This window comes from Hermetia illucens, chromosome 3 (genome assembly GCF_905115235.1).
Source record: "Hermetia illucens chromosome 3, iHerIll2.2.curated.20191125, whole genome shotgun sequence".
Classification (NCBI taxonomy): Eukaryota; Metazoa; Arthropoda; class Insecta; order Diptera; family Stratiomyidae; genus Hermetia; species Hermetia illucens.
This window is the reverse complement of record NC_051851.1, coordinates 138306082-138323904: the sequence shown is the minus strand read 5'-3', so window position 1 is coordinate 138323904 and position 17823 is coordinate 138306082. Positions and strand designations below refer to the sequence as shown.

The 17823-nt window shown below is 39.1% G+C and overlaps 1 protein-coding gene across 1 annotated transcript in view; it reads left to right on the top strand.

Moving 5' to 3' along the window:
• LOC119652270 (venom dipeptidyl peptidase 4) overlaps positions 1 to 17823 on the top strand; it is a 42946-nt gene that overhangs the window by 19184 nt on the left and 5939 nt on the right. The window contains exons 3-7 of the mRNA XM_038056254.1: positions 12681 to 12772; positions 12834 to 12961; positions 13631 to 14216; positions 14319 to 14527; positions 14592 to 14790. Of these exons, the coding sequence (XP_037912182.1) occupies positions 12681 to 12772; positions 12834 to 12961; positions 13631 to 14216; positions 14319 to 14527; positions 14592 to 14790 (1214 nt within the window). The remainder of the gene's footprint in view (positions 1 to 12680; positions 12773 to 12833; positions 12962 to 13630; positions 14217 to 14318; positions 14528 to 14591; positions 14791 to 17823) is intronic.

The window sequence follows — 17823 nt, the reverse complement described above, 5'->3', positions numbered from 1 at the left end:
TTAACAAGAGAAATTGTCATAAGAGAAAGTGGGTGCACAGTTTAACCTCAAGTATCCAACGCTGGAAAATGTCATCTCATGAAAGTGTTCGCTATCATCTAATGAATTTTTGACTGGTCATAGCGGGATCCCACAATTTTTGCATCTTTTTGGACATGCGAATTTTTTTGTTTGCCTTAGATGTTCGATTAAGTGTGAGGATCCATTACATGGACAATTCATATACGGCTTATTCCAAGAATGCTTGAGTAACCATATCTTGGATCCAGCAGAACTTTCGAAAGGTATAGTGCCTAAGGAAAATGTACATGAAGAGACATATTCGGAGGGTTCGTGTAAGCCTATAGGCGCTATAGGCCTGTATTCTTCTACATAATACACTAATATATAGATGATTAAGCACCGGACAATCAAAGATAGACAGGACAGTAAACTTGCGAAGGTTAAGTTTTCTCTTAACCTCTTACCACGGAAGAGTGATAAACACATTTCATTTAGGTTTAAATCTATTCGTTAATAAGGAACTGTTCATATGAATCATGTTTTCCGACAAAATCAATCAATCACACCAGAAGTACTCAAAATGAAAGTATTCTTTTATATCAGAATCATATCACATCAAAACTAACTTGCTCTCATAAATTTTTGGGTTTCGTGTTCGATTTCGAATTTAATTAAGTACCATTTTTTATTCATAGCATCTTAATAATTTGTTACAGTTCAGTCTATTCAGCAATTGACCAGTAGGATTTTATATATTTGCCACTTCTCATAATCATATGTATACATATGCATATGCATTACTTGATTTGGTAATCAGCTCCCTTATCATCCCCCTCATCACACATACATCTCAGAAGCAATGGGAATTTAATGCTGGTCTACGTCAACAAAATATTAATATTGGAAAGAAATTCAGATTACGAAATCGTAAATTTAATTACTACCATTCCATAATTTATGGGTATTTGATAAGGATACTACCCTGGGAAAATTAGCTTTTCATCACTCGAATTGAACTTCAATGTTGCAATCAGCGACTTTTGGGATTTCATAACTGAACTCATGAATTGAAAAGCACGTGATGCTTGTTGGACAAGCACAGTTGAGCCAATTTCGAAATAATGGGGGTATTGAACGGTAAGTAGGTGGTACATTTACATATGCCTTCATCACTTAAGAACCCTCGCGACTTGGAAACGGACAGTTGGTCGATTGTTGTATTTGGGGGTTGTTCTCTACGAAATCGATCGGACTGCGTTGTCCTTCCTAGTATTGTCGGTTGGATCACGTAATATCAAATAGTGGTAGCATGGAGTTGTAGGAACTATATTTCCATCTATCAGTACAGCGACTGGAAGAAGAGGGTGATCGTCGAAATTTTGAGAAAAGGCATACTTGTTGAGTACAACAATTGGAAGGATGTTTGTGGACTCCAGGCAATATGAATGTCCTGATGACTAAGGGTGGGCTCTGGAATACGATATTTTGGACACAGAGCATCCCCGAAAATTGCAGCAGATCAAATCTGAAACAAAATTTTAATCCTCATACTGAAGATTTCCTGAGATGCACTGCATGCTCGCCTCCTTTCCAGATTCAGCAGAACGACCGTGGTATTGATCAAAATGTCTCTAATTCATCGCTGTGCTGCTTTAATTTACGAAGCTCGCGAACGATACTAGCTGGATAACAGAGAAGTTTCCTTCGAGTGACCACGAGCGATTGATCTACAACAAATTTTTATTCCGTTAAAGAATTTTCTAATTTGTCAACTAGCTGGCACACAGCTTTGAGGTAGCTGTCGAAATCCTCGCATGGACCCTAAGTGCGGCCTCGCACCAGTTCCAGAATATCCCAGTCATCTTGTGGGTCTCTAAACTGCTGGCGAAGAGCCTCACGAAAAGAGGTCTACTCGACAGAGTAATGGTAATCGCAACAGCAATCTGCTGCTCTACCTCTGAAAAGGGTGTATACATGAGTTCACAGGAGACGGGAATATCCCCGCTAGTTCTTTCACGCGGAAATGGAATTGATTGACAAAGATGTTGGGGTTTCAACATAGACGCAATCCGCCTAAATGGAATTAAGAAGTCGTGCCCGGTATCCTAGAGGCGAATTGTCATTGTCCGGGTCGACATATCCGTAAAAATTATCAGGTCCAAATTGGTCGTCAAGTTCGCAGAAGTTATCAGATCCGGTCCGACTAAGTTTGGAAAAATTACAAATATTATGGAATCAGTCGCGCTCGAACTAATTCATCAACTCGTTAAGCAACATATTCGCCTCTTCCTTGCATCCTGGTTTGAAGAATCAACGCAACCGATAATATTATCCTTCGTGATCTCATGTCACTGCCAATTGTCGAGCTCACAAGAGCTCCAATAACTATTTGGGAGAAAATTAGGAGGAAGGTGACGTTGGTCGGGAAAAAATATTTCACTGGTAAGACATAATTGCGTCAAATTAAAAGCTATTCTAAGGACGAATTATTCCCAACTCAAAGAAATTCGATAGGAAATTTGTAGAAGCTGGAAAACTAGAAGTTGGATGCTTCAGGTATGAAAGGTTTTGTGTATTTCTTATATAAAAATATTTAAGTGAACATTTGTCCCATGCGTACCTAGAACGTAATGTATATATTATGTAAGAATATCCACTTTCGCATGCTACTGGCATGCAAAATCTTTGCGATTGAACCGAAATTTTTGACCTAATCTAACTTTATTGGTGATAGTTCGATTTCCACCAAACTTGGAAGGGTCATACTTCATATTATAGCTAAAATTATTGCAACTTCATGATTCTAGGATGAACTAAGGGGTTTTGCAGTCAATTACTTATTATTATACTACTATTAACCTTATTTGGACTGATAGCGGTATGGAGGGTATTCCGGAGACTAGGCACTGTGCACTGGCAAATTCGTCATTTTTTTCAGATTTTTCGGTTGTGTAGTTTCTGAGAATGGGTCCGTGAATGAAATGGCCGCTTTTCAGCCCCTACCCTCCCCCCATTGGGCATTAAATGTCAGAACTGTGACCAATTTTAAAAAGTAGTAATATTCGTTAAAAAATGTCCACCCACTTTTGCATGTATGGAAATCGAACTGTTGCATGTATGTAACCTCCCCCCCCTTCTCAAGTCAATCATGATAACCATTTCAAAGAGAAAAATACGTGTGACAGACAGACAGCCGGAAAACCGATTTTAACGTTTGGTTTTACACAAAACCTTAAAAGGAAAGAAGCATATGTGTATATAAGAAAAGCTTGAAAGGGAATATAAAACAAACGATAATCAAAATGATATAACTTGCAGATTGGCGAAATCCCATTCCAACTCCAAAATTGCCTAGACTGAAGTATAGAGAAAATTTTTTGCACATTGTGGATTGCCAAAAGGAGTAACATCAACTGAATTGCTCCCCGGTCGTAGCAAGGGATGGACTGGAAATTTTGCAAGGTGAATTTGGAAAATGAGGCTTAGGAACACTTGTGTCTGGGGAAAGGACGCATAACTGGGAATTTAGAAAATGAAATAAAGTGCCCTTGCAGTTTAGCCGGGAAGAAAGTTGAGTTCATTGAAACCTTATGAATGTTAGACCTCAAGTTGAGAGTTGGTCAGAGTGTACTAGCAAAGGAGAGCTATTTCCAAAAACTCTAAAAAGTTTGTGAAATTGGTTATGAAGGTCCCGAGAGTGGGGTTTTTTTTTCGAACACTTCAGTTCCTCACGTCTCAATTAACCAGTGCGTGGAACACTACCGGTTCTACACTACTCGGAACCCGACTTCCGCGAACTCTATTTTTATGACCTGAAGATGTCAAAGAAGAGGAGAAGGTACCTCAAAGGTCGAACTTTTTGGAGATCCAAGGCTGAGGAAATATCGATTGGGAATGTGTTTGATCGTGGATCTTCCCTGTCGATCGCGTTCCAGTCGAGCCAATATTATTTCTATTATAGTTTGTCTTCACATTTTTTTTGCAGTCCCATGCATTAATTAAAGAATACGTGAAATTTTGTAAAATGACGTGTGAGACCATTTCCCAAGCCTGGCTAGCACAGAGGCGTGCAAGCACGTGTCAATGAAATACTTCAATGGAGCTTCAGCATTTACAGGCGGACCTTGGCGGTCAATTTCGCTCACTTTTTATTGTTTTTGGGATAGTTGACCCCACTTGGTCCATGCCGGCCAACGTCCAATTCCCACTGTCAAAATCCTCTCTGTGCTGTTATATTGGAGCAACACATCGAAAGTGACCGCCCCTGTTATTCAAAAGCCCCAGGCCTTCGTTAATACCTGTCGCTGCCGTCTCATTGGGGATCTCTGGCTGAGAAAATCTCGGACAAAGAATTGTTTCGACGGACAAGTGGCTGAGTATATACCACTGTTATGGTATCAGATCTGAAAGTAGCCTCCCACTGGAGAGACTTAGCATTCCTCAGTCGGTTACCACTAACCACTCACTATCAGATGGTTATTTCTGCTAAGTATCACGTTCATGATTTTCTTTGGATGGAATACTAAACTTGCGCCATTTCTGAACCAGTTGATATCATAATTGACTTTTCGATAGATATTTCCGGTTTACCTGATATTTAATATAATACTGCTTTCTTTTGCCATTTCTTAGGAAATTAATTCAATCAAAATGCCCTTCTCCTACCAGAAGAAAGTAATTTTTTCTAGCTAGGCATTCACATGAGAATCCGTAAGTGAAAGTATCAATAGATCACTAGATAGTATGTACTCAGTGGGATATTTGAAGTTTCAGAAAAGGTAATTTATTCAGGAATTCTTTGAAACGTCTTAATACTATATTGTGCAACAATATCATATATGAGAGAGCAACAGTTAAGATCTGTGATAGTGGCTATTGCTAATTGTTTCCTTCAGACAACTCTATAGTTTCCTTTGACCAATGTTTTGTCTTGGAAGCTATCTTTTTTGCTGCCTTCCATTGGCAATCCATTCATTTCTAAAAATCGAATGGAAGATTTTGCGATTGTTTGCAAATTAAATTCCACACAAGTCCAAGTATAAGTTCAAGGCGAATGGCTGAAGTAAGATGACGTTGCGATGTTGATTGAGCACTATCTGAATGATTTGATGTCTTACAAATTGTTGTAGGCAGATAATTGTGCTTTCATTAATTGTTTACACACTTTTTGTTGAATCGTTAATGCATTTGAAATGAAAGATTAAAATAAAAGAGGAAAGTAAATAAAACCTTTTCATTTGTTTACGCATATGTTTTATTCGGTTATTGACCAGTGTTTTAGTAGATAATGAGGCAATTTAGACTTTTTTTGACTGCGTTATACATTTGCATATTCTTTGATGATGTACTTCACAAAAATCGAAGAGAACAAGAAGGTTATTGCACTCCTGAAAGGTTGAAACTGAGTTTTTTGGAAAGTGGCCAAAAATTTGTAGGTTGCCAATCTTGAATATGATTGCTCAATTTCGGATAGACATTGCAAGGGTATACTGATACTTGTATAAATATAATAATAATAATAGGACCTTCAATAATTTCCTGCTCCTCACAAGTGAGTGTTCGTTGCGGAAATGATTTTGGTAGGATGTTCCTCCCCATATTAAAAACGCCGGGTCTCCTGACTCTTAACTTCGCCCCTGGCCTACGCAAGATTTATTCCTTCTTGGGTTTGGATTTGGGTTTCTTGGAAACGTTCTCCTCTTGCTGACCTATGCTGCTACTTTCTTTTTGGGTTCCGCTTTTGAAGGCTTAGGTCTACCCTAAACCTTCTTGAGGACCTGTTCCTGTTCCAGGCCTTCCTTCAGATAGTGCGAGTATCATTTAGGGCCTGCACCCCTGTGGCTTGTTTCCTTCCTGGCATCCGATAAAGAAGCATTAGAAGCATTTTCAAGGTTTTGTGTAATTTGTTTTAAATGTTATTAAAATCGGGTTACTGTCTGTCTGTTTTTTTTTTTTTTTGAGGAGGTGGAAATTTTCGAAAGACTCTGGCCTGAGCACGCCAGAGTGTGGAATTTTTACTCACTAAAACCACCCCCGACTCCCCCTACCCCGTGGAACCACCTTTAGGTATTACATCACGGGGCGGAGATAGCTTACTTTAGCTAGGTCTTCTTTCGGCTACCCGTGTAACCGCGTGTTCCTCACTTTTTCTGATTTTCGCAATTTATCCTGGATTACAGCGATCATGGAATTGATCGTATTCCAGTCTTTCTGACAGACTATCATTCTCCAGACAAAATTTTCCGGCGATAGCACTTCACCTAGAGCTTCCTCTAGGTTCCTCCTTTCTTCCACGAACCTAGGACACTGGAAGAAAACGTGCGCTGGGTCCTCTGGGACCCCGCAGTTTGGACAATTAGGCGAGGTGTCCAATTTAAACCTGTACAGGTATTGACGGTACCCTCCATGGCCGGTGAGAAACTGGGTGAGATTATAATTGATCTCCCCATGCTTTCTCTCCAGCCACTCCCCGATGGAAGAGATCAACCTGTAAGTCCAACGACCCTTTTCTGACTGGTCCCATCGCTGTTGCCATCTGCTTAGGGATCTCTCCCTTTCGGCTTTTTTCACCTGAGATAAGGGAGAGATGGACTTGGTGTTATAAATATTCATCATTTCGGTTGCCAGGATGTCAATCGGCATCATTCCGGAGATGACGAACGCTGCATCGTCTGAGACGATCCTGAAGGCAGAACACATCCTGAGGGATGTTCTTCTGTAAACCGTACTCAATTTATCTGTATTGCCTAAAACCTGCAGTGCTTTTCCCCAAACTCGGACTTCATACAGCATGACAGAGCTCACCACCCTGGCTATGAGCAGCCTGCAAGTGTGCCGCGGGCCTCCTACGTTCGGCATCATCCTTGCCAGGTGGATGCTCACTGTCTGTCCGTTTGTTTGTCCGTCTGTCTGTCTGTCTGTCACAAGCATTTTCCTCAGAAACGGTAATAGCGATCGACACCAAATTTGATCGAAAGGTGGTAACAGTGAACGTATAGTATAGTTACATCATTCTGCGTCGAATTTAAGAAATTTCACCAAATATAGTCATGTAGGGTATCAAATGGTAAAGGTAGCATCGATTAGCACTTTCCGAAGCCGGTCTTAGTTTTGACATTTGGTGGAAAGGTGGGGAGTGAAGGGGGTCTAAAGTAATCATTTCTTTCACGGGTCCATTCTCAGAAACTACCCAACTGAAAAATTTGAAAAAAAACCAGGAAGCTGCCACTATATGGTACCAACGCTCCGTAATACCCTCCATACCAATGTCTGTTCAAATAAAGTTAATAATAGTATATTGCTATAATTTCTAATAATTGACTGTGAAACCACCTTTAAATTCATCCTAGAATGAAAAATGTAGGCTATAATGAAGAGCATGATCCTACCAGGTTTTTTGGAAATCATACTATTATTAACAAAGTTATAATAGGCCAAAGTTGACGCCTCTGTGCAAATTGAAAACTTAAATGTCAGTCATTATCATCAACGGCGCAACAACCGGTATCCGGTCTAAGCCTGCCTTAATAAGGAACTCCAGACATCCCGGTTTTGCGCCGAGGTCCACCAATTCGATATGCCTAAAAAAAACCTACGCCACCGCTCCATTTTAGGCAGAGTCTGCCTCGTCTTCTTTTTCTACCATAGATATTGCCCTTATAGACTTTCCGGGTGGGATCATCCTCATCCATACGGATTAAGTGACCCGCCCACCGTAACCTATTGAGCCGGATTTTATCCACAACCGGACGGTCATGGTATCGCTCATAGATTCCGTCATTGTGTAGGCGACGGAATCGTCCATCCTCATGTAGGGGGCCAAAAATTCTTCGGAGGATTCTTCTCTCGAACGCGGCCAAGAGTTTGCAATTTTGCTTGCTAAGAACTCAAGTTTCCGAGGAATACATGAGGACTGGCAAAATCATAGTCCTTCGGTGCTGACGTTGCCACCATATATTTTGTCTTGTCTTCATTGATGTGCAGCCCAAGATCTCACGCCACCTGCTCGATCTGGATGAAGGCAGTTTGTACGTCTCGGGTGGTTCTTCCCATGATGTCGATATCGTCAGCATAGGCCAGTAATTGGGTGGAATTAAAGAGGATCGTACCTCTTGCATTTACCTCAGCATTGCAGATCAATTTTTTCAGGGCCAGGTTAAAGAGAGCTAAGAGGTGTAGCCAATCAATCCAATCGACGATAAAGAAAAGTGTAAAAATGCCACTTTCATATTCCCAGTAACGGATCTTGGTCCAAAAGGGTAGAACATCCAAAAATCATAAAGGAAGGAAAAATAAAGCATACCTGAATCCATGGGACATAAACGTCAACGAATAACCGCTAAGGTATTTTGGAGTTGCAATCAGTCCTATGACGACTGTTTCCATGTACTATAGAAAAACAAATCATAACCGCCCAGAAGTTGATTCCATAGAGAAGCGACTTTTTCTTATTAAATTACTAGCTGACCCTGCGAAATTTGTTCCGCCTTAGAGGCAAAAAATAAGCAGATTTTTGATTTTATTAAGTTAATTTTTTTATTAATCAAGTATTTCAATGATTCTTTAATAGGTTGCACTCTTCAGTTAAGCACCTTATGATATACGAGATTTTTTGTTTTATTATCAGGCGCAAGAACAAACAATGCAGATGGTCTTCCGACCCGTGAGCATGCCACATATAATTGACCATGTGGAAAACATTGATTTTCCAGACTCAGACCACAAATTTTCAAGGGTTGGCCTTGTGATTTGTTAATGGTCATGGCGAATGTAAGACGGATCGGAAATTGAAGTCTTTTAAACTCAAACGGCATATTGGTTGGGATTTCCGGGATCCTCGGAATGAGAACTTCCTCACCTTCGAATTTTCCTTTGAGTATCGTCGCGTAAATCACATTGTTCATCAATTTACTTACTATCAAACACGTAGCGTTGCAAAGTTTTGGTGGGTTTATGTTTGGAAGCATAAATAGTAGGGAGCTAACCTTTAGGCGTAAATTGTGCAGTGGTAAGCCAGGCACATTCAAGGAGTTTAAAAATTTAATTGGATAGTTGGTGGCTTCATCTTCATTTGTTACACAGTTAATGGATATGAATGAATGCATTGTTCCAATGTCATTCTGAATTATGTAGTTTAGGTCATCTTCATCTTTGTTCTTAGCCGCTAAAATTGCTCACTCACTCAACCGTTCATTATTTTTGTAGTTAGTAATGATGTTTGGGAATACTTTGTTGGTAAGTTCGTCTTTCGATGAGACAAAGTTACAGAAATTCTGAGGAAATCAAATTAATCCGCTCGATTCGTCGATAGGTACTCGACCATTATCGATAGTCAGCAATTGCTTAGAGAAATCTTCAGCAGATGTATCATTGAGCAATGCAACTCTCATGTTTGTTGTCAGCTGAAGTTTCTTCACATACCACCATAGATTCGATGATTTGAGGCAACCGTTTATTTTGTCGGCAGCTATTGATCTTGGATTTACTGGCAATTCCTTGTGCTTCTTCAGTCATTTCACTCGCAATGTTTCGTATCCTTCTTGCTTTACGGCTTTGTCGGGAAAGATCCGATTATCTTGGTCGCGGCATTGTTAATGATGATTCAAAGAGAATAAAAATTAATGATGATTTGGATGATGGAAAATTTATATTATCAAATTTTTTACTTAATCATAGACAAAATTACGTTTAGCTGTCATTTGCGTTTTGTTATTCCATGTCAGATGCGTTTTTGTTATACCACGTTTTATAGTGACTTCATGGAAACGCGGTTGAACTGGATAAAAACTACTTCCTATGTCCGTCTCCTGGTTCTAAGCTATTTCTCCACCAATTTTCAGCGAAATCGGTTCAGCCGTTCTTGAGTTATAAATAGTGTAACTAACACGACTTTCTTTTGTATATATAGATTCCGTCTTCAAACGCTTTTCCGGTGGAAAGTTTGTTTTTCAAAAGCAGAACACCAGCTAGTGCTGGTTCTCTAGATTATTTCAGCAATATTAATGAATATGACATGCTTATTTTATATAAAATTTATAACTGACATTGGGATATAGAAGCTTCATCAATAGTCATAGCTGCAACAATCAAATATGCCATTTTGTGAATTTTGAATATGTTGAGAATCTGAGTTTACTATAGACTTAAATCCAATATCGATCACCAAAGTCACCATAGTGTGGTTTCACTTGGCGTCGGCTAAGCGAGACTGTCAAAACGGAAGCTAGCTAAAAATCAGTCCCTTCCTTGTCGAATAAGATTCCAAGACGATTTTTTATGGATATCAGGATGAATTTAACTTTGACTTTTGTAGCAGAATAAAAGATACAAACACACTTCTTTTGTCGTATTTGAAATAAGAATCCACTTAATCATCCTGGCTTCTTTGAAGCCTCCCTAGATACATGTTATCAGAAATAATACAACTCGTTCAGAAAGCATTCAAAATTAAATAGGTTTCGGAAAGAGTACCTGATGGAAGAGGTACACAAATTAAACGGAAAATTGCCACACATTGGTAATATTTATGATACATAAACCCTTGGCCATAAACAATGACAAATGAAGTTCCAAATGACAACAACATCCACAAAAATCATCCGAGGCTACAGAGTAAATCCTAATGAGATCACGCGAACGATACAAGGGGTCAGATCAAGAAGCTGACCCTCCTTATAGCTAGCAATACAACGCGATAGCCCAGCAATATTGAACTTCGAAGATATCAATATATATGCACATATATTTAATGCAATTTTTTCAATTTGAATAATTTAGAAAAATTTTGGTTCATCACAGAAGTGCTCTTAATGGCTCTAAATAAAGATTGGTTAAGTCACAAATTTCTGAACACTGGTTCACTGGTCAAAGTTAAATGCAGTGGTAAAGCATAAATTAGAAAAGTTCGCTTACAGAAAGGTCAGATCAGTTTTTTTAATAATATAAAAGACACGCAGCATCGTTCGATATTCTGAAGGAAGAACTAGTTCCGATGGAGATTTCCATATTGACACTTTGTTTTAGTATCGCATGGAACTTTTGTACTCAACAACAACGGGATTACAAGGCAAAATAGATTTCTACAAGACAACTGCTTGGGTGCCATGTTTCAAAGTTTTTCAACAATCAAAGAACTTTCCACTAGTCTCCTCAAGGAAATCCAGAAAAGGACATCACGTTTACAAGACAATGAGAAAAACTGTGTAAAAATATTATCATATTATCTCTAGGCCTTAAGGAACATATTGAGGAAATGATTCCAAAAGTCAAATAGGGAGGGTGTCAAGATTCTTTGAAAGTTTAATGAGTCCATCAACCTCAAACTCGCACCCTATGTCAGCATACAGGGACTACATCGCAGCTCTTAAAAACCTTCTGTAGTCGATTATTGCCAAATACCGTGATTAGAAAATAAATTCGCCCATTGTTGTTGTCTTGCTTTAATGAAATGAATAAGAAGAAAAAGAGGCAGCTGCTCTTCCAACCATAGGTAACCATCTCCCTTTTCATACATTTATCTCTTCTTCCGTATGAAGTTCTTCGCCTTGGTTTACAGCGATATCTATCACATGTACTTTTCTCACTGTAACGAAATTTGGTAGAAAGGTCGGAGCTGTCAACCTCCACATATGCGGTGAATTACATTGTTGCAAATTGGACTTTGCGAGGGAAGGAGTGGGGTGCGGGTAGTCTCCATAAACATAAAACATGGATGTAAAATTTTTTTCACCGAATATAGCCATATGGGGTATCAAATAAAATGCCTCGATTAGTAGTCTAATTTAGTTTTGATATTGGTTGCAAAGGAGAGGAGTGCCGGCGGTCCGAATTAGGTAAATTATTTCAAGGACTCGCCTTTAGAAACCACCTAGCCGTGAACCAATAGTCGTCCATGCACGGGGTATGTAGGCCTCAAAATACCCTTCACCTTTCATCAAATCTGCCCAAATAAAGTAAGTAACAGTTTATTATTATTTTTGGAAATTTACTGCGAACCCCTTAAGGAACCGCGGAAATCGTTGCAGAAATACAGGTTTTTAATATGAGGGATCATACTGGAAAGTTTGGTGGAACTCTGGTCAAAATTGCCTCTTCTGCGTCCAAATATTACTTCTTAAAATCATTAATCACCGCTCCACATACTTTTCATTGAATTCGAGAAGGAGTTCGGCAGCTTGAACAAGAAGTGTATCTGGAATGCTTTATGCAGAAGAAGGAGGGCCATACAATGGCGCAAAATGTCAAATGCTGCATCGAGGTAAAATCTCAGAGAAATTTAAATCCAAAAACGGAGTCCACCAGGGGTTCACTTTGTCACTAATATTTTTTCTTCTCGTTATGAGTGATGTTCTTTATGTTACCTTAGCTTGAGGACATTGAGGGATTGAATGGCCTACGGTATCTCTCTTCAAGTATCACGACCACCCTGATGATATCTGTTTTCTCTTTCACCGAATCATTCTAAAAAAATCTGTCCTTAGTCTCTCAAAAATAACGAATATGGTATAGAACCGTGAAACCAATGTAAAGGTCATGTTGTCGAACAAAACAACTCTATCCCTATTTTAATTTTCCATGTTTTTTTTTAATCTCTAAAGCAAACCACAAACCACATACTACAAAAGCTTCATAATGATTGCTTTATGGATATATATATATGTTTAAAATCTTTATTTCAGATAATGAAATTTTACTTCAAAGTGCAGGCGACTTAGTCATACTAAATGTTGATACACATGCAGAAACCAAATTTTTGACCGCGGATGTATTGGTAACGTATCCATTATCCAGTCCTCATTATTTTTCATAATTAATTTTTACTATCACATCAGAAAAATTGGAATGGCTCAATTCCAACCCTCGCATCGAATAGGAAAAAGGTACTCTTCAGATATGACTCACATTCTGTATTTCGCCACTCAACTACTGCTCGATGTGATGTTTATGATTTGGAAACCAAGTAAGTATCTTTAGTATATATGTACAATATTATTCTAGTGGGAAATCCCTTTTTACTTTACTGAGTAAAAGAGCTAAAGAATTAGGGTAAAGAGAATCACAAAAATGCTATGCTGGAGAATGAGGACAACTGGATGTACGTTTCACTCCAGTGCTCCGGATGAAGTGCGAGCATCCTCTGTGAGTAGCGTGACAAACACACAGTGATTTTCTCTTCAGTATAGTAGGAAGATATAGCTTTTCAGTTAAAATTTTATTTTTATCATTATAATTACAAAAACATACAAATGTCTGATGTATCACTCGTAATCAACCCATAAAACATGATAAAGCTTAATTAATATAATAGTTCAGATATGAAAACTTTATCGCAAAAAAATGGATGATATCTGAAAAGGACGAAAGGAGGTATAAAGAAGTAAAAATCAGCAAAAACAAGCTGAGGAAATTAGATATTTACGAATTAGTTATATTTAAAGAAGATTTTTGTCCAGCCAACTTTGACAGTTAAGACCATCTAAAGTAAAGTAACATTATTAGAATTGACTACAAAGCTATCATCGCTCCATTTAGGCAGCGAACTATTCTTAAGTTGAAATCAGAGTTTATTTTTAAGAGAATTATATTCGTAAGTATATCAAATCTACAAAATACTTGCTCTCCCTTATAGGAAAACAACGCAATTGCAATCTAATGAACGTCTGCAACTATGTGTCTGGTCACCGACCGGTGAGGAAGTCGCTTATGTATACAAAAACAACATCTACTATTGGGATGGAGCTAACACTCACCAGCTAACTGACACTGGAAAAGAGGACGTTGAATATGTTGGCATTCCTGATTGGGTGTACGAAGAAGAAGTACTTCAGGAGGACGGTGCTCTTTGGTTCTCACCGGATGGCAAGAAAATGGCTATAGGAGAATTTGATGATTCTCAAGTGTCAACTTTCAATATTGCGTTCTACAGCAACCCATCTAGTAAAACTGAAATGTTTATTTACCCCGAAGAGCTGCATTTGAAGTACCCAAAACCCGGTACATCAAATCCTGGTGTTTCCCTGAAGGTGAAAGAATTGGCAACGGCTAATAATAAAAATTGGACAAAGTTGCCTGCTCCTAGTTCTATTGTGTCCGAAGACCATATCCTTCAATCGGTCTCATGGATTGATAACGATAACGTGCTGGCTGTTTGGCTGAATCGCCGGCAGAATGTCACGTCCATACAAAAATGTAGTATTGCTGGTACCTGCGAGCAGGTAAGGAAGGAACTCTACGAAGCACTTTCATTCTACTTAATCACTCCTCTTAGAGTTTCCAAGGACAATATATGATTGATTATGATTACTCTTGTCTGACAGGTTACTAAAATGGAAGAGCCTAAAGGTTGGATCATGATTAGCAAACCTAGATGTTATTCAAGCAGCAACAGCTGTTTCTTCACTTATTGGATTGATAATTGGATACAAATTTGGCAACTGGACCTTACCACTGGCAAAAACCTAAGAAGCTCACTAGGTCAATTTACTGTGATTAGTATTTATGGATATAAAGAATCCACTGGAGATATGTAAGACAATATTTTAAACTTTTAGAAAACCTGAGTTTGACATCGATTTAATTTTGTATTTCAGATTTTATTTGGGAACAGCCCCAGATCACCCAGAACAAAGGCATGTCTATCGAAATAGTGAATGTCTCAGTTGTTCTCTAAAGGATCCTGATGGTGTTGCATGTACTTATGCGGCAGCGTCATTCAGCAAAGATTTCTCGTATTACACAATAACATGTTCAGGACCGACTCCAACTTATGTTCGGGTCTATAACTCAGCAGTAAGTAATAGAAATGTTTGTGGTGTGTTAGCGTGGGTTTGATTGAGAAACATCTTAGATAATTCAGTGAAAAGTTCATTGACTCGCTGAATGAAAATTTCGTACCGGATGTATTTTGGACTCATCAACAATTTAGAGTTTTTTTCTTGTTGAGTCAGAAAATTATTCTGTAGTTCAGATGCTCCGATAGTATTATACCTTATTTACTTAACTCATCACTGATATATTACACTTTTTCCTCATCTCAGCGTGTACACTCTGGCTACAATAAATGTTTTAAGCGCGTGAGTGGAGCGTAACTACTCAATAACCATGATGATACGTTTGAACCAATGCCAATCACTCTCAAATGAGGCAAAGTGTTGAAATACATACATTATTAGTGCTACGAGCGACATCAATATGCTCTTGACAGTCCTCCACTGATGACATTTGCTTGTTCTCCACCGAGCCGCGGGCATAGGTAGTTCCGAATATCTTCGATCAGTTTTGTTAGGATTTATCTTCATTCCGACTCTTTCTGCCTCATTCTTCATATTCAGAACTACCTAGGTCCGCAGTCCGGTGGAGAGCAAGCAAATGTCATCACTAGAGGACTGTCAAGAGGGTTGAAAGGGGAGGTCTTCCCCGGGCCGGTATATAAATTTCAATGAAAAAAGAAGCAATATGGGGCCCGACATAATTTAATCCAGACCCGTACAATTTTTTCTTATAATTTTCACCCTGAGCCGGATTATCCTTCTTCTTGAAAGATGTGTGACCCATTAAACCCCTCCACGTTTCCCAACCAAGCCAACATGAAAAACGTCACCGATAACGATAAGGAATAATATCTGACAGAATGTAACTCTGACTTACTCCGCCTAGGACTTAAAATTCCTCCGAGATTTTACCTCGATAATATATCGATAATATAATATATAATACATTATATTTTCTACCGTCACATGTCACTTTGATAACATCGTATGGCTGTCGGCTTCTCCGGAATGCCCTCATGAGTAGAGCAGTCAATATACACTCCCCTCGTTCACGCTGTCAAAAGCTTGGAGTGGAGTAAGAACAGACAAAGTGGGGATGTCGTCTCCATATGATGTTCATATAGTGAATGGCAGAATATCCAGAGCTCTCTCTCGATCAACCTTCAAGGTGTTCCCTGATGGGGATTATCTTAGCTATTATCTTTGGGACATCAGGAATATCATATATAGCTCCCCAATTTATGCAATTAAGATGGGTGCCCTTCTGTGAGTATTCGTCATCCACTTTTCCCACTCGCTAGGATTCCCAGCCTCTCCGTATAAGTGGAAATAACAACAAGCCCAACAGAGTATTAGTCCATATCCACATTAATTTCCCCTTCCATCCTTGAGATAGAATGATATATTATACGATTGAGAATCGTGACTCCTTCCACTTTTTCAGATGCTCTTCATAGCGAATGAAGATGTGACCGTTAACGTCCCTCACAAGACCAACCTCCAACCTACAAATCCCTTCGTGATACGATATATGATTCTGAAATCATTATTATTTGCGGTAATCTCTGTTCCCCTGGCAAGTGTGAGTCCACCACTCGTAGCAAACAGTAGAGTTTTGAGCTCCTTACGTTCGTCGATCCACTTTTACACTTCTCCCGCCAGCCATGTTTTATGACCCTCACAACTTGAATAGTGCTCAAATGATTTATCACCAATGACGAGGCAGTGGAAGTTGTAGAAATACAAAACATGGCACCGTTGCTGTTACCGTTTCCGATACCTTGTTTGTCCATCATACATCTAAGCAAGATATTACCAGAATCTGTCTTGGCATTAAGATTACCCATCAAAACCGCAATATTATCTTTGGGAAGCCTTTCCTAGACTGCATTCAGTTGATAACTGAAAACTTCCTTCTCCTTTATATGGGAAGTCTTTGTTGGGGGAACGTACTGAACAATTTTAATGCTCCTTAACCTAATCCGAATTCTCGCAGTTAATATCCTGTTTGATACCGGTTTGGGAGCGCCTTGTGAATGAAGTTAGGATTAACCAGAGACCGGATTCACTCTTGTTTTCGATAGGCTTCCCAGAGTACAATATAGTACCGCAGTAGGGGGAAAGTTTTCCCTAGAGTCTCATTATCTTACCATACCCCAGAATGTCCAGTTTATACCAATAAAATTCCCACTGGAGTTCAAGAAAGTAATTATCTTGGAAGCTCTTGAAATGGGAGGAGCGTTCGCACATCTCAGAATCTGATCTTAATCCGATCATGCTAACCTAAGGTCATCGTCGATAAATCATTTCATCTTCGGGTCGTGGTTTTCGTTTCTATAAAATAAAATACTGTGAGATTCGGAGGTCGCTAGTCTACAAATCTCTATCCCTATTAGTTGCCTTTTACGACAAGCGGGATAGGAGAGTCTTCGCCTTTTCTTTTTAACATTTTTCGCGGACTTGTGTAATTTTTTAATGTTTCTGTAATTTTTTCCAGGTTTTGACTATCCCTTTTTCAGTATTACGTTGGTTAGAACTTTAACTAAATCTACGGAGTTCACTTTCGGTATCATTGGACTATTAGTATTTCCGATTATGTTGAATCAGCGAACCATACAACTCTGACAAGTATTGCTTTTTTCTGGTTACCTGCCATGTGATGCGAGCTCTGCGGCTTCGTAACACGACGACATCTTCCCAAAGTGGAGAGAGGCAAAATGCAAGCATCTGTCGATGATCCGTATTGCCAATTTGAAATTGGCAGACCTTTACCTTATTTTTTTTTAAATTCCCAACCATAATTTTAACGTCATTTCGAACTAGGGGAGCTCAGGCACAAAGTTTTCTACATTTCAACATGACCTGGGCTGGTGACATCTTCTTTCTGTTTCACCGAGTCATGGACTTTAGCCAAAGGGCTTTGGATCATCACTGTCATTCAGAACTTCCAAGCCTTCATCAACACCTGTTTTCACCGTATGATCAGTGTACTCTGGCCAAAGAAAATCTCGAATGAAGAGCTCAGTTGACGTGCGGGCGGGATATGTTGATT